At 39.6% G+C, this 19605-nt stretch overlaps 1 protein-coding gene and 1 long non-coding RNA gene across 3 annotated transcripts; one reads left to right on the top strand and one right to left on the bottom strand.

Moving 5' to 3' along the window:
- Positions 1 to 969: 969 nt before the first annotated feature.
- Positions 970 to 2587, bottom strand: LOC124299695 (uncharacterized). Its single transcript, XR_006907040.1, has 3 exons — positions 2458 to 2587; positions 2076 to 2375; positions 970 to 1893 (listed from the first exon to the last, which is right to left on the bottom strand). It is a non-coding gene; the product is annotated as an uncharacterized LOC124299695 (long non-coding RNA).
- LOC124299693 (ATP-dependent RNA helicase p62-like) lies at positions 2544 to 9875 on the top strand. Of its 2 annotated transcripts, XM_046752979.1 has the most exons (6): positions 2544 to 2661; positions 4657 to 5697; positions 5910 to 6088; positions 6239 to 6298; positions 8881 to 9126; positions 9236 to 9875. In XM_046752979.1, coding segments are annotated over exons 1-6 (1632 nt in total). In that variant the 5' UTR covers positions 2544 to 2659; the 3' UTR covers positions 9340 to 9875. The 2 variants fall into 2 exon arrangements, with proteins under 2 accessions (XP_046608935.1, XP_046608936.1); XM_046752980.1 differs by lacking the exons at positions 8881 to 9126; positions 9236 to 9875 and adding an exon at positions 7452 to 7546.
- Positions 9876 to 19605: the final 9730 nt, after the last annotated feature.

The following is a 19605-nucleotide window of genomic DNA, read 5'->3' on the forward strand; positions in this document are numbered from 1 at the left end:
ATCTTGCAACTATTCTCCGTGGAGTAGGCCTACTGGGGATACCACGTAAAAAAAAACGCGCCGAACGCTCTACCGCTTGCGGTGGTGTGGAAACGAGCATAAGTGAACTTATTTTCACTGGTCAAATACTAACATATTGTAGTTTTTTAAATGACAATTTTGTTCTTGCGTAAATTGAAGTCATTGTCAATAAAATTCATGCTTCGATAATGAGTAACGCACGTGGAATCGTAATACCTTCGGATTTCTCTAGTTTAGTCAGAGTGAATTCCACGTAAATACATTTTTCTTGGATTTTTACTAAGCTATCACATACATTTCTAACAAGTTCCTTGTAATTTGAACATATATCATGTAACTCATTAACGTTCTACTAATGTCTCCTCTTCACTTCGAAAAATACTTCTTTTACCCAATTCTGCAAAATTCGTTAACTCCGTTTGCGGGTATCTACAGAAATACTTCAATAGATGAGAATCTTGTCTCAGAAAAGACCAATGGATTGTTGGAAACTTCTTGAAACTTCTGAAAGGTCTTACAATCTTTCATCTGTGTTTTTTTGACAGATATATCGTAGATAATTGATGAGAATTTGATTATTAAGAATCCGAAAAATCCATCTTCAGATAATATCAGTCGTTAGTTTCTGATATCCTATAAACAGTATTATCACGCAATTGTATCTTCTGGGTAATATTATTATTAGGGGTTACCGGAAAAGTGCTAAAATTATGCATAAAATGGTATCGACTTTGTCGGAAATACGTATTTACAAATTCGTAATTCCTTCAGTCAACACGGGCACTGCCATAAATGTATAATAAAGTGGACAATTATGAGTGATTATAATCTAGGCCGCTTCATAATAAAATTTTGAACAATCTTGGGCTGGGGGGGGGGGGGGGGTCAGCGGACAGAGTCGCAATCCAACCAGATAATATGAGTAGAAGTCGAAAAAAGGAACCTTGATCATCTTTAAATTTATTTTAATTACATTTGTGATAACGATTGCCTGAGATCTATCGGGGCTTGTTACAGCATGGACTCAAACATTAGTAACAATCGAGTCTTAGCTAATTTCCAAAAAATATTTACATGTATTTTTTTGTGTAGAAAGGTCTTAGTTTTCCACTGAAAATAAACTGTATTTTCAAAGACCACGGAAATCTAACGTCAGTTAAGAAACTATTTTTACATGTCAGCTGCATTTTCTTTCAGAATGAAGATGAGCATTGACTGAAGATACATATTATTATTGTCTTCAGTTAACGATACGAGTCAAGTAATAAAAATATGTACAGCAATTACATAAGGAACATATTACATAGGAACAAGTATGTATCTCCATCCTTTAATTAAATCAAGAAAAGGTTTCTAACTCTGTTAACAGTAAACCTGGTGCATGTTTATTGTGCATCAATGTAGGTAACATTATTTTTTTCGATCCGATGGAGTTAGATTGACATTGCTGAATTTGTCTAAATGAATTTGCGTAGTTGAAAAGTATGCGGCGTCCAGACAGGGTTATATGAGAATTTTAGTCTGTTTCCGTTCGACATTCCATAGGCATAATAATATTCGACTCTGCATTATCTGGGCACACGCAGCGAGCGATGGTAACATCAGTTCTTGTCTTTACGTACCGACCGCTTGCTGGATTAAGTTACGCGTGCAACATAGGACGCAGAGGGCACTGCTTGACGATGAATTTATCCTTAGATCATACAGAAAGAATTTATCCCATCCATTTTAGATTACGAAAAGTCCGATCAGTCATCATATATCTTCAGTCAGCGTTTCTTGTATTTTCCGAGAATTTAAAAATTCTTTGATCTTGGCGATTCTCAAAATCTATTCATTCGAAGAGATCGTGTATCCTTATAATCTTTATTCCTACATGGGTACACAGATCTAAGGTTAGATGATCAGTGAACCCGTCTCAACGGCATGTAAATGATAATAGTTTGGAATAGGCTATTTCTATGCTGTACACCCTGATAGGCTGAGTGCGAGAGAGATAGCGCATCTCCGCTGACAGTTGTCTCAATCTTGCAAGCCTCTAACCGGATACTTACTCCAAGCAGCTCCAAGTATATAAGCTCTGTGCCCTCTGTGCCTTCTACAGGCTGCATACTTTCAGAGCCGCTTTCAGTACTCTATCCTTTTACTTCTATGTCCTATCCTCCCACGTGAATCAATATGTGTTGCGCTTGGTGCGGCTAACGGTTGCGCAGATGGCCAGGGATTCGCAGTTCGCTGTCTCTGCGCACGCCGGTGGCTCCCTTCCTTCACCCGTTCACCACCTCTACTTCGATTTTCCCGTAGCCGGGTGACTCACTTCCGGCATCTGCCTAGCCCGTTCTTTCCGTCCCTAGCTACGGCAGAGGTAAGTCACATTTTTCTTGTTCTCCAACTCATTAAACATTTTGGTAGTCGTTGATTCGGAATATATCTTACTGTGTGTAGCGACGATTTTACATATCCATGAACAATTTGGATCATTGTTATTGATTTATCATTCCTTTTTTGTTTTCTTAATCATTTCCAGAATATCAATCGCCGAGCTAACGAAAGCAAAGCAAGCTACACTTGCAGAGAAAAAAGTTGCACCAACATCATTACCGGGGACAAAGGAAGCAGTTCACTTTATTAAACTATCATGTGAGTATTCACTAATATATTATTTGCGTTCTATCTGTTCGGATATATGCATCAGTCGCTATTTATCCAGTTTTTTTTTTTTCCCACCGGATATTGAAATCTGTGTCCCCGCCATAGGTATTTCATGTCTGGCTTTGTGTGCTCGCGGATGGCACGTGTAAAGAGCGCACACGCGTACTTATCGATCACCATGCATACACATGCCAGTATCGCGACAGACGGACGGTTACGTCAGAAGTCCGGCATCAAGGATGCGGACGCGTTAATTATTTATCACGGTATTAACCTCGATGAAAATTTGCCAACGCGTGACTGTCGCAAAATGGCGTCCTTTTCGTAACTTGTAGAACTGTGTTGCTAAGTATAGAAAATGGCGGCTCATGATTTAACTGTCTAGAATAAAATTGAATACGGACCAATTTTTTCGATTTTTTTTTTCGTCAGTTCATTCTTTCACTTCGTTGTACACACGTACCACGACTTGCGCTACCTTGTCTCAATCTACATATTCATTGATATGATTTTCTTGAAATTAAGCTAAGGCTTTCAACCAATTACAACTATATTAAATAAATGATTAGTTCTACACATAGGTTACATGACTCGTTATTTTATCGTTGGTAGACTTTACACTTTACCGACCGCTAGCGTTTCAACAGTATACGCACGTCCGACCGGCCGCTAAAGAGCCTATTAATCGGCTACCGGTCGGTAAGCGTTGGCGACGAAAAGCCTATTAATAGGCTACCGGTCGTTAATGTGTTAAGAAATTTTAATGATCCAGTCAGGAACGTTGAATTGAATATTATCGCAAGTGAAGTACTTGGATAAATATTGTTCTTGAATGCTTTTCTGTCAATCTACTTCAATAAATTTTCTTGTTATAATCGTTTTACTTCAAATCCAAAATTTTAATTGTCAATTGCACGTAGTAAATTTCAGACGTTGAATTCAAATCACGTTTTCTGACTGACATGAAACTGTACAATGGCGTCTAAGCTTTAGTAAACTTAAAATTGACTGAGCTGTGTTTGTAGGTAAGACTTGATGCAGTTTCACATCATATGTGCATACAAAAAATCGCGATAGACAGAGAAACACGAAATAGTGAAGGAATTCCACAAATACAAAAAAGTCCGGGAATCAGTCTTTCCTTATTATAACCCGCTCGGTGTAGAGAGAGACAAAAACCAAAGATTGACTAAAATTAGCCCTGAAAATAAATGATTTAACTGAAGAAAAAATGATTCCAGTTTCTATATTTTTAATTATTGTTTAAGAAAGTAATTCTTGGATTTTGAAAGTTCATATTGTATCACTGCCTTGATTATTCAATGTCAGACTGTATTTTACGATTTTTTGCAGGCCAATTAGATCGTTTCGCACTTTGAGAAATGATAGTGTCTGCAATTGTGTTTGTTGGTTGGTTCAAAAACGTTTGAAAATAGATGTGAAAATATAAAGAACATGCAATTAAAATAACAGTAGCCTATTGTAACCTTCAATTGATTGAGAATCTGCTGTAATTATGGTTAGTTTTTTCATACTTTGTCAAGCCAATCCACCAGCACGATCATAAGCCTCATCATTTGAAAAAATTTGAAGAGATTTTATTACTTACAAAAAGTATCACTGTACTTAGCGGAGTTCTGCTATCTCCTTGAGTGCTTCAAAATAATTCTAAAATTGTAAAGCAGTGATGTTATTAAAAACTATCGTTATATTAACTCTATCAAGTTCAACCTTATGGGGATTATACCAATTCAATTTAACATGTGTTTATCCTCTCATTTTGGCATGACTCTACTTTGTATCTCGGTAGAGCATGAATGCTTATGGGAGGTACATTAAACAAGAGTGAGCTATGCCTTCGGTGTCCACACTTTGACGTCTGGATCCCATCCTCAATGTTCACTACAAAATAATCTTGAAACTAAATTATTGCGTCTTACTCTTGCTGATTCGAATATAAACAAATGTATCGTCACTGTTCAGGACTTACGGAGGATCTTCAGGTGGATACCGTAGTAGCGGAGGCCGTGGGGGAAGCAGTCAGAGATCTGGTTATGGCAGCAGTAGCGGTGGTGGAAGTGGAGGTAGTAGTGGGCGTTTCAGTAGCCGTGGAGGTGGTGGCGGAAGTCGTGGAGGTCGCGGCGGCGGTGGAGGGGGCAGTTTAAGAAAGCCAAACTGGGACTACGAAAACCTGAAGCCATTCAAGAAAGACTTTTATGTGCCGCATGTAAATGTGCAGAACCGTCACCCACGCGAAGTTGAAGCTTATAGAGCAGATAAGCAGATCACACTGAAAGGCGATGCTCTGCCGAACCCCATCCAATTCTTTGAGGAGGGTAATTTCCCAGATTATGTCATGACTGGAATCAGGAAACAGGGATTTTCCGAGCCAACTGCCATCCAAGCTCAGGGCTGGCCTATTGCTATGTCTGGACGCAATATGGTAGGCATTGCTCAAACGGGATCAGGAAAAACTCTTGGATACATTTTGCCTGCTATTGTTCATATCAACAATCAGCAGCCCCTAAATCGAGGCGATGGACCAATTGCGCTGATCCTCGCACCAACCAGAGAACTTGCCCAGCAAATTCAAACTGTCGCAAGCGACTTTGGGTCTCTTTCTTATGTTCGAAACACCTGCATCTTTGGTGGGGCACCCAAGGGAGGCCAGGCGAGAGATCTAGAGCGTGGAGTTGAGATCTGTATTGCTACTCCAGGTCGATTGATCGATTTTCTTGAGAGAGGAACTACGAATCTACGCAGATGCACTTACTTGGTATTAGACGAAGCTGACAGAATGCTTGACATGGGTTTTGAACCTCAGATCAGAAAAATCATTGAACAGATCAGACCAGACAGGCAGGTTCTTATGTGGTCAGCCACATGGCCAAAAGAAGTGCGCAACCTTGCTGAAGAATATCTCACCGACTACACACAGCTGAACATCGGATCCCTCACTCTATCTGCTAACCACAATATTCTACAAATAATCGACGTATGTCAGGAGCATGAAAAGGAAACCAAGTGAGTTTCTCGTTATAATCCTTTAGAAATATAAATTATACGAAGTTCCGAAATTTAATGATGAAAAGAGTTGATGAACTGCTGTGATTTTTATACACACACCATTATAAATACCTCTAAGAAGAACTGAATATACTCGGAAATCAACATGTGGATTTCCATGAATGGTGGATTACTCTTAATAATTAATATTGTTTTATCACTCATTCCAGATTGGGTAGCTTGTTACAAGAGATCGGCAATGTCAACGACGACGGTGGAAAAACCATCATTTTCGTAGAGACTAAAAAGAAAGTAGAAAATATCACCAGAAGCATTCGCCGCTATGGATGGCCAGCAGTTTGCATGCATGGTGACAAATCTCAACAAGAACGTGATTATGTTCTCAGAGGTAATTAATCTTAGTTTCATTTCATCATTTGAGTCCAAACAATCACTGACTGCTTTCTAAATATTCTAATTCCATAATTCGCAACATTCGTTATATTTTTAGCTCGTGGGATAACATTGCTTCAATTTCAATAAATTTTTTTCTTTACAGAATTCCGAAACAAGAAGGGGTCCATACTCGTAGCAACAGACGTTGCTGCTCGTGGTCTAGGTAAGTTGTTCAAAGTAATTATTTCGAATACACTGATTCCGTAATTTTAGGTAAACTGATAGCGTGCATATTTTCTTACATGCGTTTAAGTTCGTTGTACCACAACACAGACTAGAGAGCGAAACTATTATTTGAATAGGGTTAGCGGGTGGCGAAGTAGCACAGACTGGTTATATGAAGTGATGCCTCACTGTTTAGTATTTGGAGTAATATTTTACAGATATTTCAAACTTTTATTAACGGGTGCACTATTCCTCAATGGAAATGGCAGGTGAACAATGTTCGAATGAGGATTTTATCATTACTATGGAGGGTAGAGGTAAGGAGGACTATTTCTGTGTATCGGAAGTGTCTGTAAAGTAGAGGCAAATTGAGATGGCATTACTGCAGTAAAGGTTCCACAAAGTACCAATCACATTGAATCGTAATTGCTAAGCGCCAATCTGATTGTGACCCCTATTGCTTATGAGCGCCATTCTGGTGACTTATTGAATTACTATTTGCTGTTTTTTGGCGGACACTTTTTCAGTTCAAAACCGATATGCGATAATTATTCTTACCTCTACCCTCCATAATCATTAGTTAAAATATATAAGTGTGTAAACCGAATTGAACTCTAGGATGGTGAAAAGGCTCTCCTATAGGATTGATTATTAAATATTAATTGATAATGTTAGTATCTATAATGCACCCATAGTTACTTAATCAACTAAAATCAATTTTTCTTGGGCTAGCTATACTCATGTAATCTCCGAGTAGTAAATTCAATTGAGATCCTCATTGGCGCTGATTCATACTTGCCAGGTACATTAAATCTACCAGGTTTACAATAATTTTCTCAACCTTCACTTGGTTCTCGGGGTTCAGTAGGTACCACATCACTTTCTTGTCAATCAATGACTTACGAGAAATACGTGATTGATCACTTTATGCAATCTATCTAAGAACGTCTATCTGCGCAACATATTAGCTCTTCAAGCTAAGACTGTTTTGAACGGCCTTGGGTCAGATTGAGAAAAGTATTACTTAGAACATTTGGTTTGCGAATATTGTTTTTGTATACTTGGTTAAATATAACAATAGAATATTTTAATTATAAGAGTGAGCATCTGGGAATTTATGTTAATCAGTCTGGTTGTCCCTTTTGTTTCAGAGGCACATGGTGCACAGATTGTTTTGAGTGTACATTGAACGAAAAAAAAGCAAAGAAACAAAACTGACTGTAACTCACTCACTGTCTGTGCTCTAGAGCTATATATGCAACTAAATATATAGATGACGTACTTGCACAATGTCGATTGTGTAATAATTGTACGTAATGTGCCTCTGTGTACTTACTGCCTGTGTACCACACGCGAGTATTGAGAGTGGTGGTGCGCGGGCGAAATCGTGCTGGCTGGCTACGTATCAATTGAGTTTTACCTACCTGCGGTAGAACCAACAGAGATAAGCTCTCTGGAGTAGCCAACGTTCAGCCAACGCGAGACAACAAACTATTGATTTTGCTACTATCGCTACTCTGTGGAAATATGTAGGACAAGAAATTTGTGATTTGAACACTTGCATTCAAGAGTAATACCAGAGCGACGCCGAATGCGCAGGGATGCCGAATGCAATGTTCAACATTTTACGGGTTTGTATTTTCACAATGCAGCTTAACACACATTCACACTTATCAAGTTTTACCTACTAATTGGGTTCTATATCTGAGGCAGATACATTTTATAAATGGAAATTTTAATTCAACGACTCGCATAAATTTCGATTTTACTATTTTTTTTTTTTTTTTTAACATCTCGATTTAGGCTCATTTTAAAATCTAATAAGGTTTTGTACTGAAAACCTGAGTGTTTAATTTTGTTCTGAACATTGGCACTATTTTTGTGCAATCTGAAAAAGTAATTGCTGATATCTTGTTGCAAATATAGCATGACTGTCGTTGACTATTTTCAAGTATCTGTCCATCGTTAAGGCCCGAAGTATTATGAGTATCCTGCTCACTCACATGGACATGGCAAAAGTAAAAAGTAATAAACAAATCATACGTGTTAAAAAAAATTCCCAAAATGTATCAGGCGTCGAGATGTCATGTCTATGCAGTGTGAATGATATGTGTGAATTACAGCTGAATGTCAATTTTTCTGTAAATTCCGTACGTGGTTTATTACTTCGCGTTAGTTTAAGATGTAATTATCTTGTGTAATATTTTTTTTTTCATACTCCTGAGTCGTATTTTATAATTATTTTTAAATAGATTTTTTTTCGTTTGCAAACATAAAATTTTTGATTGCATATTTATAGCTATCACTTGACGTTACTTTGACAGAAAGAAAAAGTAATTAAAATTGAAAGCTTATATGTTGCATTTTCATTCGGCACCTGATGATAACATGATGGCTTTTGTCATGTCTGTTGTCGAGTATGTATTATGTCTGCTGCTTAATAAACAACACTCTCAACCTGCTTGTTTGATTTATTTCGAAATGAAGAAATGATAATAACCGTACATTTCACTTTGTCAAACAACTAGTGCAGGGAATTTCAATGTATTGAGATTGATTACAATTAAATGAATTCTTTAGATGTTGACGACGTTAAGTACGTGATCAATTTCGACTACCCGTCATCTTCTGAAGACTACATTCATAGAATCGGCAGAACTGGACGTTCTCAAAGCACAGGCACCAGCTACGCCTTCTTCACACCACAAAACAGCCGACAGGCTAAAGACTTGGTCAACGTTCTCCAAGAAGCCAACCAAGTCATAAATCCCAAACTCACCGAGATGGCTTCGCGGGGTGGCGGCGGCGGAGGCTATGGAGGAAGAAGTTAGTATTGCAATACTAAGAGTAAAATCTCATTTTGTTTCTGCATCGAGTAGTTGATTTCGTTATATATTTGTTTATTTATTCATTTATTCTTTCACTTGTGTTTCAGATCGTTGGGGCTACGGAGGTGGCCGTGGTAGAGAAAACAATTTTTCTGGATCACACAAACGATTTGATTCCGGTCGCAGTAACGGATACGGAAGTTATAATTGATATTAATTAACTTAGCTGCTGGCCGTATGCTGCGCAGAAATCGACCGTTATTTGGGAGGTTTGGCATAACTGACAACACTTGATCTGTGATTTATCTAAAACTAACGTAACATCGTTGATTCCGGTCGGTCAGTAACCAAGACTTGCCAGTTTGACGCTCGGCCAATTTTATCCATTGGAAACCCATTTGAAATTGACACGTTTTTTTTATTTCTTTATTTTCCTTTTTTCCCCCCTCATGTTGTTAGTAGAACAAAAATATGTTCTCTAATGAATTTAGACACTTTATATATTATTTAAAACATCAATGTTCTATCGTGTTCTATTAATTCTTAAGTGAGCCGAGTGAGGCACGGACCATAACTCACACTTCAGTATTCATTCCAAAAATGTGGAATGGCCCTTATAAATGAATTTCTGAGAAGTGACAGAGTTTCAAGATTATGCTGGATAACTGTCAGTTCTTCAGATGAGTTCGTATACGAATGCGTTTCGAAGTTTGAACACATGCTAATTGTCACAATGCGGACAAAGATTAAAAAAACAAAAAAAAAAAAAAAAAAACAAAAAAAAAAAAAATAGCGATCAGAGAGTTGCTATGTCGTAGGAAAATTGAATTATTTTATTTAGTCATTTCTTTGTCTGAATGAACAATGTTTATTCATACATTATTGTATGACACATCTTGAGTACAACTGAATAAAACTAAGAAAATCTACAGCTGTTCACCGCTTATTCAATTAAAACACCTGCCACCTTTCTCTATTTGTAGCGTCATACCGGTTTATTACGAGTATAAGTCGACCCCCAATTCTGAGAGATCCATGTACGATATTCATATATATGATCCATTTACGAGTAATACATGATGCATATTGTAAATTTTATAATTTTCCAGGCGACAAACTAGATTATCTACAATAATACGTCTATAATATGAAAATAGAACAATTATTCATTTCGAAATGGGATTCTATTCGACACGCGCTCGATGTATTCCACAACATTAATATTCGTAATTATTCCAACAACTTCTCATTTGTTCTCTCGATATTGAATTTTCGTAGGCATAGAATCCAACACTGTTTCAGCTTAGTTTATTCGCAAGTGTTGTATCTACGTTGGGTAGGAAAGCAGAATTGTTTTTCGTAAAGTGTTCGTATGGAAAATAATTCAGAGTAGCTGTAATACATCACGGACGCGCTAATTTTGATCGAGATGAAACGGATGCTCCGTATATGAGACAGTATTTAACGCAGCGTCCTGATTTAAAGACCTGAAAAGGTGATTGTCGGCGATTTTTCTTTTTTTTTTTTTTACGGGGAGAGATAGAACGAAGCTTCTTAAAACTTCGAGTGTATTCTAACTCACATTTGAAAGGTACGAGCAAAAACTTTTATCATCCAACTGTCGCAGAACGGCAGCGTTATTAGCTAACCCGTTAACTGAAGAGTACATCTTCCTGTTGGTCCTACGCTCTTTTCGCTGCGTTTTTTGAGTTCCTGAGGGTCCAATTAGTCAGGTAAGGGTAATTCGAATCGAATCTGAGAACAAAAATTTTCGGCTCCAAAAATGAAAAAAAGTAAGGCTAACCCCTTTGTATTTTTGGCGAAAATTTTCGCGATTTTGAAAAGTGCCGGGATAAATGCTTTCATGCACTATTCCGACGTAATTTTGCAAGAGAGATCGATTGGGCGCAGTCCCAATACGCTGCGTCCAACGCATCGAAAGTTACAGCCAAAAAACAAGAACCTGTGTTTTCGACATTTTTCAGCAGGTGCTTTTTCGCTCGCTATTTTTCTCCTGTTGGTCCTACGCTCTTTTCGCTGCGTTTTTTGAGTTCCTGAGGGTCCGATTGGTCAGGTAAGAGTCATTCGAATCGAATCTGAGACCAAAAACTTTCGGCTCCAAAAATGAAAAAAAAGTAAGGCTTTGTATTTGTATTTTTGGCGGAAATTTTCGCGATTTTGAAAAGTGCCGGGATAAATTCTTTCATGCACTATTCCGATGTAATTTTGCGAGATAAATCTATTGGGCGCAGTCCCAATACGCTGCGATCAACGCATCGAAAGTTACAGCCAAAAAACGATGACCTGTGTTTTCGACATTTTTCAGCAGGTGCTTTTTTCCTCGTATCTTCTCTCCTGTTGATCCCACGCTTCTTTCGCTGCGTTGTCTGAGTTCCTGGGGGTCCAATTAGTCAGGAAAGGGTCTTACAAATCGAATCTGAGACCTGAAATTTTCGGTCGAAAAATGAAGAAAAAGTAAGGCTAACCCCTTTGCATTTATGACGAAAATTTTCGCGATTTTGAAAAGTGCTGGAACAAATTAATTGTGGCACTATTCCGACGTAATTTTCCGGCAAAAATCGATTGGGGGCAGTTCCAATACGCTGCGATCAACGCATCGAAAGTTACAGCCAAAAAACAAAACCTGTGATTATATGAATCTTTACGTAATGTTTTTGATGTTTTCTTATACTGAAAATATTTATTGCTGTTCCAGGTACAACCCGAGGTGGTTATCGGTGGTTGTTCGAGGTGGTTGGCGATTGTTGGAGGTGGTCGGAGGTGGACGAGGAGGAGGACGAACGGAACTGAGTCTCAAAGCCCTGTTGACATAAAAGCAGCTATTCGATAGAAATTATAGTTTATAGTTTACACAGCCCATTGCATGATATTTCATTATAAATACGTATGTTTCAATGTATTTAGGAATAATTTATCAAATATACAGAGGTCACGTGCAAATAATATGTAAAATATAATAAATGAATTGATTCGACCGCAGTTTGATGTCTTCATTAGAGCTTTAACAATAAATTTAAGCTTTGTTACTTCTTTTATTTTAATATGAATAATCAAAAACATTTCCGACTATTCGTGCTGTGGAAGCATGGGGATTCAACCAAATGTAGCAAAAGATTAGAAACAGTGTATGTAGAGTACGGGTATTTTTCTAATAATGCAAATAGAATAGAATACCACTTGCGAATTAGCTTTCCAGACAGAGATGAATGATGAATTTTAAGGACTGCATTATCGTTGTTGAATACTCTATGCCTCATGGGAAAAGAAAATCTGTAACGATAAAATTGATGCACCGGATCATCGTCGACTTTAACTTTTGAAATGTCCTACCATTTTCGAACACCTCTTACCTCCCCCTGCCACCTCCGACCATCAATGGCCACTTTCGACCACCCCCTATCACCTTCTGCCTACCATTTTCGAACACCTCCAACCATCCTATTTACCTATATTACTAGATTAGCTATGATATGAAAAGAGCAGAATTATTCATTTCGAAATGGGATTCTATTCGATGCGCGCTCGATATATTCCATAACATTAGTATTCATAATTATTCCAACAACTTTTCATTTGCTCTCTCGATCTTGAATTTTCATAGGCATAGAATCGAAACATTGTTTCAACTGGTCGCAAGTGAAGTATCTGCGTTGGGTGGAGGAGCAGAATTGTTTTTCGAAAAGTATTCGAATGGAAAAAAATTCAGAGTAACTGTAATACATCACGGATGCGCTAATTTTGAACGAGATGAAACGGATGCTCCGTATATGAGACAGTATTTAACGCTGCGTAGTGATTTAAAGACCTAAAAAGGTGATAGGGAGAGAAAGAACGACGCTTCTTAACACTTCGAGTGTATTTTAACACACATTTGAAAGATACGAACGAAATTTTTCATCATCCAACTGTCGCAGAACGGCAGCGTTATTAGCCGACCCGTTCACTGAAGAATACATCTTCAGTCAACGGCTGACCATCGAAGGGCCTGGCCGCTTGAGTCTGGAATCGGCAGGAGAGATAAAGTGTGTATTTCTTGTATGAAATGTGAAACCTAAAATCTTTATACATCATATCATATCATCGTACATCATACATCGTACATCATACATCATCATACATAGTATCAAAGTTTGAAACCAAAGTTTGGATGTCGGATGTTCAGAAAGTGACGTCACCAATTCAAAATCAGCTAGCCGAATTCCTCAGTCGGGAAACAACCGCGCAGTAGAGCGGACGGGTGAGAGTCGCGCTCCGCAAATTTCGAGTACCGGGTTCTCAACCTCCCGGATCTCGCGCTTCGGGTCCGCTACGTATTTCCAGTAACGGGTTCTCAACCTCCCGGATCCCGCGCTTCGGGTCCGGTACGCGGTGAAACTCGACTTCCAGGATAAGCGCTCCGTGGCTCCTCGTTCATGTTTACAATAAATTATTTCAATTCGTTTTTCGTGCAACCCCAAATTCGGTAGCTGTCAGTCCGCTAATAAAATTTCTCGACTTCCAGGATAAGCGCTCCGTGGCAACTCGTTCATGTTTACAATAAATTATTTCAATTCGTTTTTCGCGCAACCCCAAATTCGGTAGTTGTCAGTCCGCTAATAAAATTTCTCGACTTCCAGGATAAGCGCTCCGTGGCTCTTCGTTCATGTTTACAATAAATTATTTCAATTCGTTTTTCGCGCAACCCCAAATTCGGTAGCTGTCAGTCCGCTAATAAAATTTCTCGACTTCCAGGATAAGCGCTCCGTGGCTCTTCGTTCATGTTTACAATAAATAATTTCAATTCGTTTTTCGCGCAACCCCAAATTCGGTAGCTGTCAGTCCGCTAATAAAATTTCTCGACTTCCAGGATAAGCGCTCCGTGGCAACTCGTTCATGTTTACAATAAATTATTTCAATTCGTTTTTCGCGCAACCCCAAATTCGGTAGCTGTCAGTCCGCTAATAAAATTTCTCGACTTCCAGGATAAGCGCTCCGTGGCAACTCGTTCATGTTTACAATAAATAATTTCAATTCGTTTTTCGCGCAACCCCAAATTCGGTAGCTGTCAGTCCGCTAATAAAATTTCTCGACTTCCAGGATAAGCGCTCCGTGGTTCCTGGTTCATGTTTACAATAAATTATTTCAATTCGTTTTTCGCGCAACCCCAAATTCGGTAGCTGTCAGTCCGCTAATAAAATTTCTCGACTTCCAGGATAAGCGCTCCGTGGCTCTTCGTTCATGTTTACAATAAATTATTTCAATTCGTTTTTCGCGCAACCCCAAATTCGGTAGCTGTCAGTCCGCTAATAAAATTTCTCGACTTCCAGGATAAGCGCTCCGTGGTTCCTGGTTCATGTTTACAATAAATTATTTCAATTCGTTTTTCGCGCAACCCCAACTTCGGTAGCTGTCAGTCCGCTAATAAAATTTCTCGACTTCCAGGATAAGCGCTCCGTGGTTCCTGGTTCATGTTTACAATAAATTATTTCAATTCGTTTTTCGCGCAACCCCAAATTCGGTAGCTGTCAGTCCGCTAATAAAATTTCTCGACTTCCAGGATAAGCGCTCCGTGGTTCCTGGTTCATGTTTACAATAAATTATTTCAATTCGTTTTTCGCGCAACCCCAAATTCGGTAGCTGTCAGTCCGCTAATAAAATATCTCGACTTCCAGGATAAGCGCTCCGTGGCTCCTCGTTCATGTTTACAATAAATTATTTCAATTCGTTTTTCGCGCAAGCCCATAATCAGTAGCTGTCAGTCCGCTAATAAAATATCTCGACTTCCAGGACAAGCGCTCCGTGGCTCTTCGTTCATGTTTACAATAAATTATTTCAATTCGTTTTTCGCGCAACCTCAAATTCGGTAGCTGTCAGTCCGCTAATAAAATTTCTATAACTTTATAATCTTCTCATAATCTTTCTGGTAGATTATATCGATAAAAAAATTATATCAAACCTTACACAATATTTTCGATGTGTTCTTATACTGAAAATATTTATTACTATTTAAGGTATAACCTGAGGTGGTTGAAGGTGGTCGGAGGTGGACGAGGAGGAGGACGAGTAGGACGAGGATTTGTGCTGGGTGAGTAAAACACTTTTATAATATTTGATAGCAATTGTAATTATATTTCATCTAAAATATTACAAACTTGTCACGTTTACAATAAATTATTTCAATTCATTTTTCGTGCAAGCACATATTCAGTAGCTATGAATAATCTTGTACAATTCATTATATTATTAATTAATTGATTAATTACATTATTCCTTACACAATATTTTTGATGTGTTCCTATACTAAAAATATTCATTACTATTCCAGGTATTACCCGAGGTGGTCGGAGGTGGACGAGAAGGAGGACCAGGTGGACGAGGAGGAGGACGAGGTGGACGAGGAGGAGGCGGGGTGGGTCGTGGGAGAGGACCTCTCCTCTCCTCAGAGGAGGGGAGGGGGAGGGGCAGGGAAGGGGGAGAGGTGGGCGGGTAGGGGGAAGGGAAGGGAAGGGAAGGGAAGGGAAGGGAAGGGGCAGGGAGGGGAGGGGGGAGGGAGGGAGGGAGGGCGGGAGGGAGGGAGGGAGGGAGGGAGGGCGGGCGGGAGGGAGGGAGGGAGGGCGGGCGGGGGGGTGTACTGTTCTATGAACTCTAACGGGCTCGCATCGACATCCGTCCTCCACTCTCTCCACCCCCGCCCGCCCGCCCTCCCTCCCTCCCTCCCGCCCTCCCGCCCTCCCGCCCTCCCTCCCTCCCTCCCGCCCTCCCTCCCCCCCTCCCCGCCCCGTCCCTTCCCGTCCCTTCCCTTCCCTTCCCTTCCCTTCCCTTCCCTTCCCTTCCCTTCCCTTCCCTTCCCCCTACCCGCCCGCCTCTCCCCCTTCCCTGCCCCTCCCCCTCCCCTCCTCTGAGGAGAGGAGAGGTCCTCTCCCACGACCCACCCCGCCTCCTCCTCGTCCACCTCGTCCTCCTCCTCGTCCACCTGGTCCTCCTTCTCGTCCACCTCCGACCACCTCGGGTAATACCTGGAATAGTAATGAATATTTTTAGTATAGGAACACATCAAAAATATTGTGTAAGGAATAATGTAATTAATCAATTAATTAATAATATAATGAATTGTACAAGATTATTCATAGCTACTGAATATGTGCTTGCACGAAAAATGAATTGAAATAATTTATTGTAAACGTGACAAGTTTGTAATATTTTAGATGAAATATAATTACAATTGCTATCAAATATTATAAAAGTGTTTTACTCACCCAGCACAAATCCTCGTCCTACTCGTCCTCCTCCTCGTCCACCTCCGACCACCTTCAACCACCTCAGGTTATACCTTAAATAGTAATAAATATTTTCAGTATAAGAACACATCGAAAATATTGTGTAAGGTTTGATATAATTTTTTTATCGATATAATCTACCAGAAAGATTATGAGAAGATTATAAAGTTATAGAAATTTTATTAGCGGACTGACAGCTACCGAATTTGAGGTTGCGCGAAAAACGAATTGAAATAATTTATTGTAAACATGAACGAAGAGCCACGGAGCGCTTGTCCTGGAAGTCGAGATATTTTATTAGCGTACTGACAGCTACTGAATTTGGGCTTGCGCGAAAAACGAATTGAAATAATTTATTGTAAACATGAACGAGGAGCCACGGAGCGCTTATCCTGGAAGTCGAGAAATTTTATTAGCGGACTGACAGCTACCGAATTTGGGGTTGCGCGAAAAACGAATTGAAATAATTTATTGTAAACATGAACCAGGAACCACGGAGCGCTTATCCTGAAAGTCGAGAAATTTTATTAGCGGACTGACAGCTACCGAATTTGGGGTTGCGCGAAAAACGAATTGAAATAATTTATTGTAAACATGAACGAAGAGCCACGGAGCGCTTATCATGGAAGTCGAGAAATTTTATTAGCGGACTGACAGCTACCGAATTTGAGGTTGCGCGAAAAACGAATTGAAATAATTTATTGTAAACATGAACGAAGAGCCACGGAGCGCTTGTCCTGGAAGTCGAGATATTTTATTAGCGGACTGACAGCTACTGATTATGGGCTTGCGCGAAAAACGAATTGAAATAATTTATTGTAAACATGAATGAGTTGCCACGGAGCGCTTATCCTGGAAGTCGAGAAATTTTATTAGCGGACTGACAGCTACCGAATTTGGGGTTGCGCGAAAAACGAATTGAAATAATTTATTGTAAACATGAACGAGGAACCACGGAGCGCTTATCCTGGAAGTCGAGAAATTTTATTAGCGGGCTGACAGCTACCGAATTTGGGGTTGCGCGAAAAACGAATTGAAATAATTTATTGTAAACATGAACCAGGAACCACGGAGCGCTTATCCTGGAAGTCGAGAAATTTTATTAGCGGACTGACAGCTACCGAATTTGGGGTTGCGCGAAAAACGAATTGAAATAATTTATTGTAAACATGAATGAGTTGCCACGGAGCGCTTATCCTGGAGGTCGAGAAATTTTATTAGCGGACTGACAGCTACCGAATTTGGGCTTGCGCGAAAAACGAATTGAAATAATTTATTGTAAACATGAATGAGTTGCCACGGAGCGCTTATCCTGGAAGTCGAGAAATTTTATTAGCGGACTGACAGCTACCGAATTTGGGGTTGCGCGAAAAACGAATTGAAATAATTTATTGTAAACATGAACCAGGAACCACGGAGCGCTTATCCTGGAAGTCGAGAAATTTTATTAGCGGACTGACAGCTACCGAATTTGGGGTTGCGCGAAAAACGAATTGAAATAATTTATTGTAAACATGAACCAGGAACCACGGAGCGCTTATCCTGGAAGTCGAGAAATTTTATTAGCGGACTGACAGCTACCGAATTTGGGGTTGCGCGAAAAACGAATTGAAATAATTTATTGTAAACATGAACCAGGAACCACGGAGCGCTTATCCTGGAAGTCGAGAAATTTTATTAGCGGACTGACAGCTACCGAATTTGGGGTTGCGCGAAAAACGAATTGAAATAATTTATTGTAAACATGAACCAGGAACCACGGAGCGCTTATCCTGGAAGTCGAGAAATTTTATTAGCGGACTGACAGCTACCGAATTTGGGGTTGCGCGAAAAACGAATTGAAATAATTTATTGTAAACATGAACGAGGAGCCACGGAGCGCTTATCCTGGAAGTCGAGATATTTTATTAGCGTACTGACAGCTACTGAATTTGGGCTTGCGCGAAAAACGAATTGAAATAATTTATTGTAAACATGAACGAGGAGCCACGGAGCGCTTATCCTGGAAGTCGAGATATTTTATTAGCGGACTGACAGCTACTGATTATGGGCTTGCGCGAAAAACGAATTGAAATAATTTATTGTAAACATGAACGAGGAGCCACGGAGCGCTTATCCTGGAAGTCGAGATATTTTATTAGCGGACTGACAGCTACTGATTATGGGCTTGCGCGAAAAACGAATTGAAATAATTTATTGTAAACATGAACGAGGAACCACGGAACGCTTATCCTGGAAGTCGAGATATTTTATTAGCGGACTGACAGCTACCGAATTTGGGGTTGCGCGAAAAACGAATTGAAATAATTTATTGTAAACATGAACGAAGAGCCACGGAGCGCTTATCATGGAAGTCGAGAAATTTTATTAGCGGACTGACAGCTACCGAATTTGGGGTTGCGCGAAAAACGAATTGAAATAATTTATTGTAAACATGAACCAGGAACCACGGAGCGCTTATCCTGGAAGTCGAGAAATTTTATTAGCGGACTGACAGCTACCGAATTTGGGGTTGCGCGAAAAACGAATTGAAATAATTTATTGTAAACATGAACGAGGAGCCACGGAGCGCTTATCCTGGAAGTCGAGATATTTTATTAGCGTACTGACAGCTACTGAATTTGGGCTTGCGCGAAAAACGAATTGAAATAATTTATTGTAAACATGAACGAGGAGCCACGGAGCGCTTATCCTGGAAGTCGAGAAATTTTATTAGCGGACTGACAGCTACCGAATTTGGGGTTGCGCGAAAAACGAATTGAAATAATTTATTGTAAACATGAACGAGGAGCCACGGAGCGCTTATCCTGGAAGTCGAGATATTTTATTAGCGTACTGACAGCTACTGAATTTGGGCTTGCGCGAAAAACGAATTGAAATAATTTATTGTAAACATGAACGAGGAGCCACGGAGCGCTTATCCTGGAAGTCGAGAAATTTTATTAGCGGACTGACAGCTACCGAATTTGGGGTTGCGCGAAAAACGAATTGAAATAATTTATTGTAAACATGAACGAAGAGCCACGGAGCGCTTATCCTGGAAGTCGAGAAATTTTATTAGCGGACTGACAGCTACCGAATTTGGGGTTGCGCGAAAAACGAATTGAAATAATTTATTGTAAACATGAACCAGGAACCACGGAGCGCTTATCCTGGAAGTCGAGAAATTTTATTAGCGGACTGACAGCTACCGAATTTGG

Source organism: Neodiprion virginianus, chromosome 3 (genome assembly GCF_021901495.1).
Source record: "Neodiprion virginianus isolate iyNeoVirg1 chromosome 3, iyNeoVirg1.1, whole genome shotgun sequence".
In the NCBI taxonomy this organism is placed as follows: domain Eukaryota; kingdom Metazoa; phylum Arthropoda; class Insecta; order Hymenoptera; family Diprionidae; genus Neodiprion; species Neodiprion virginianus.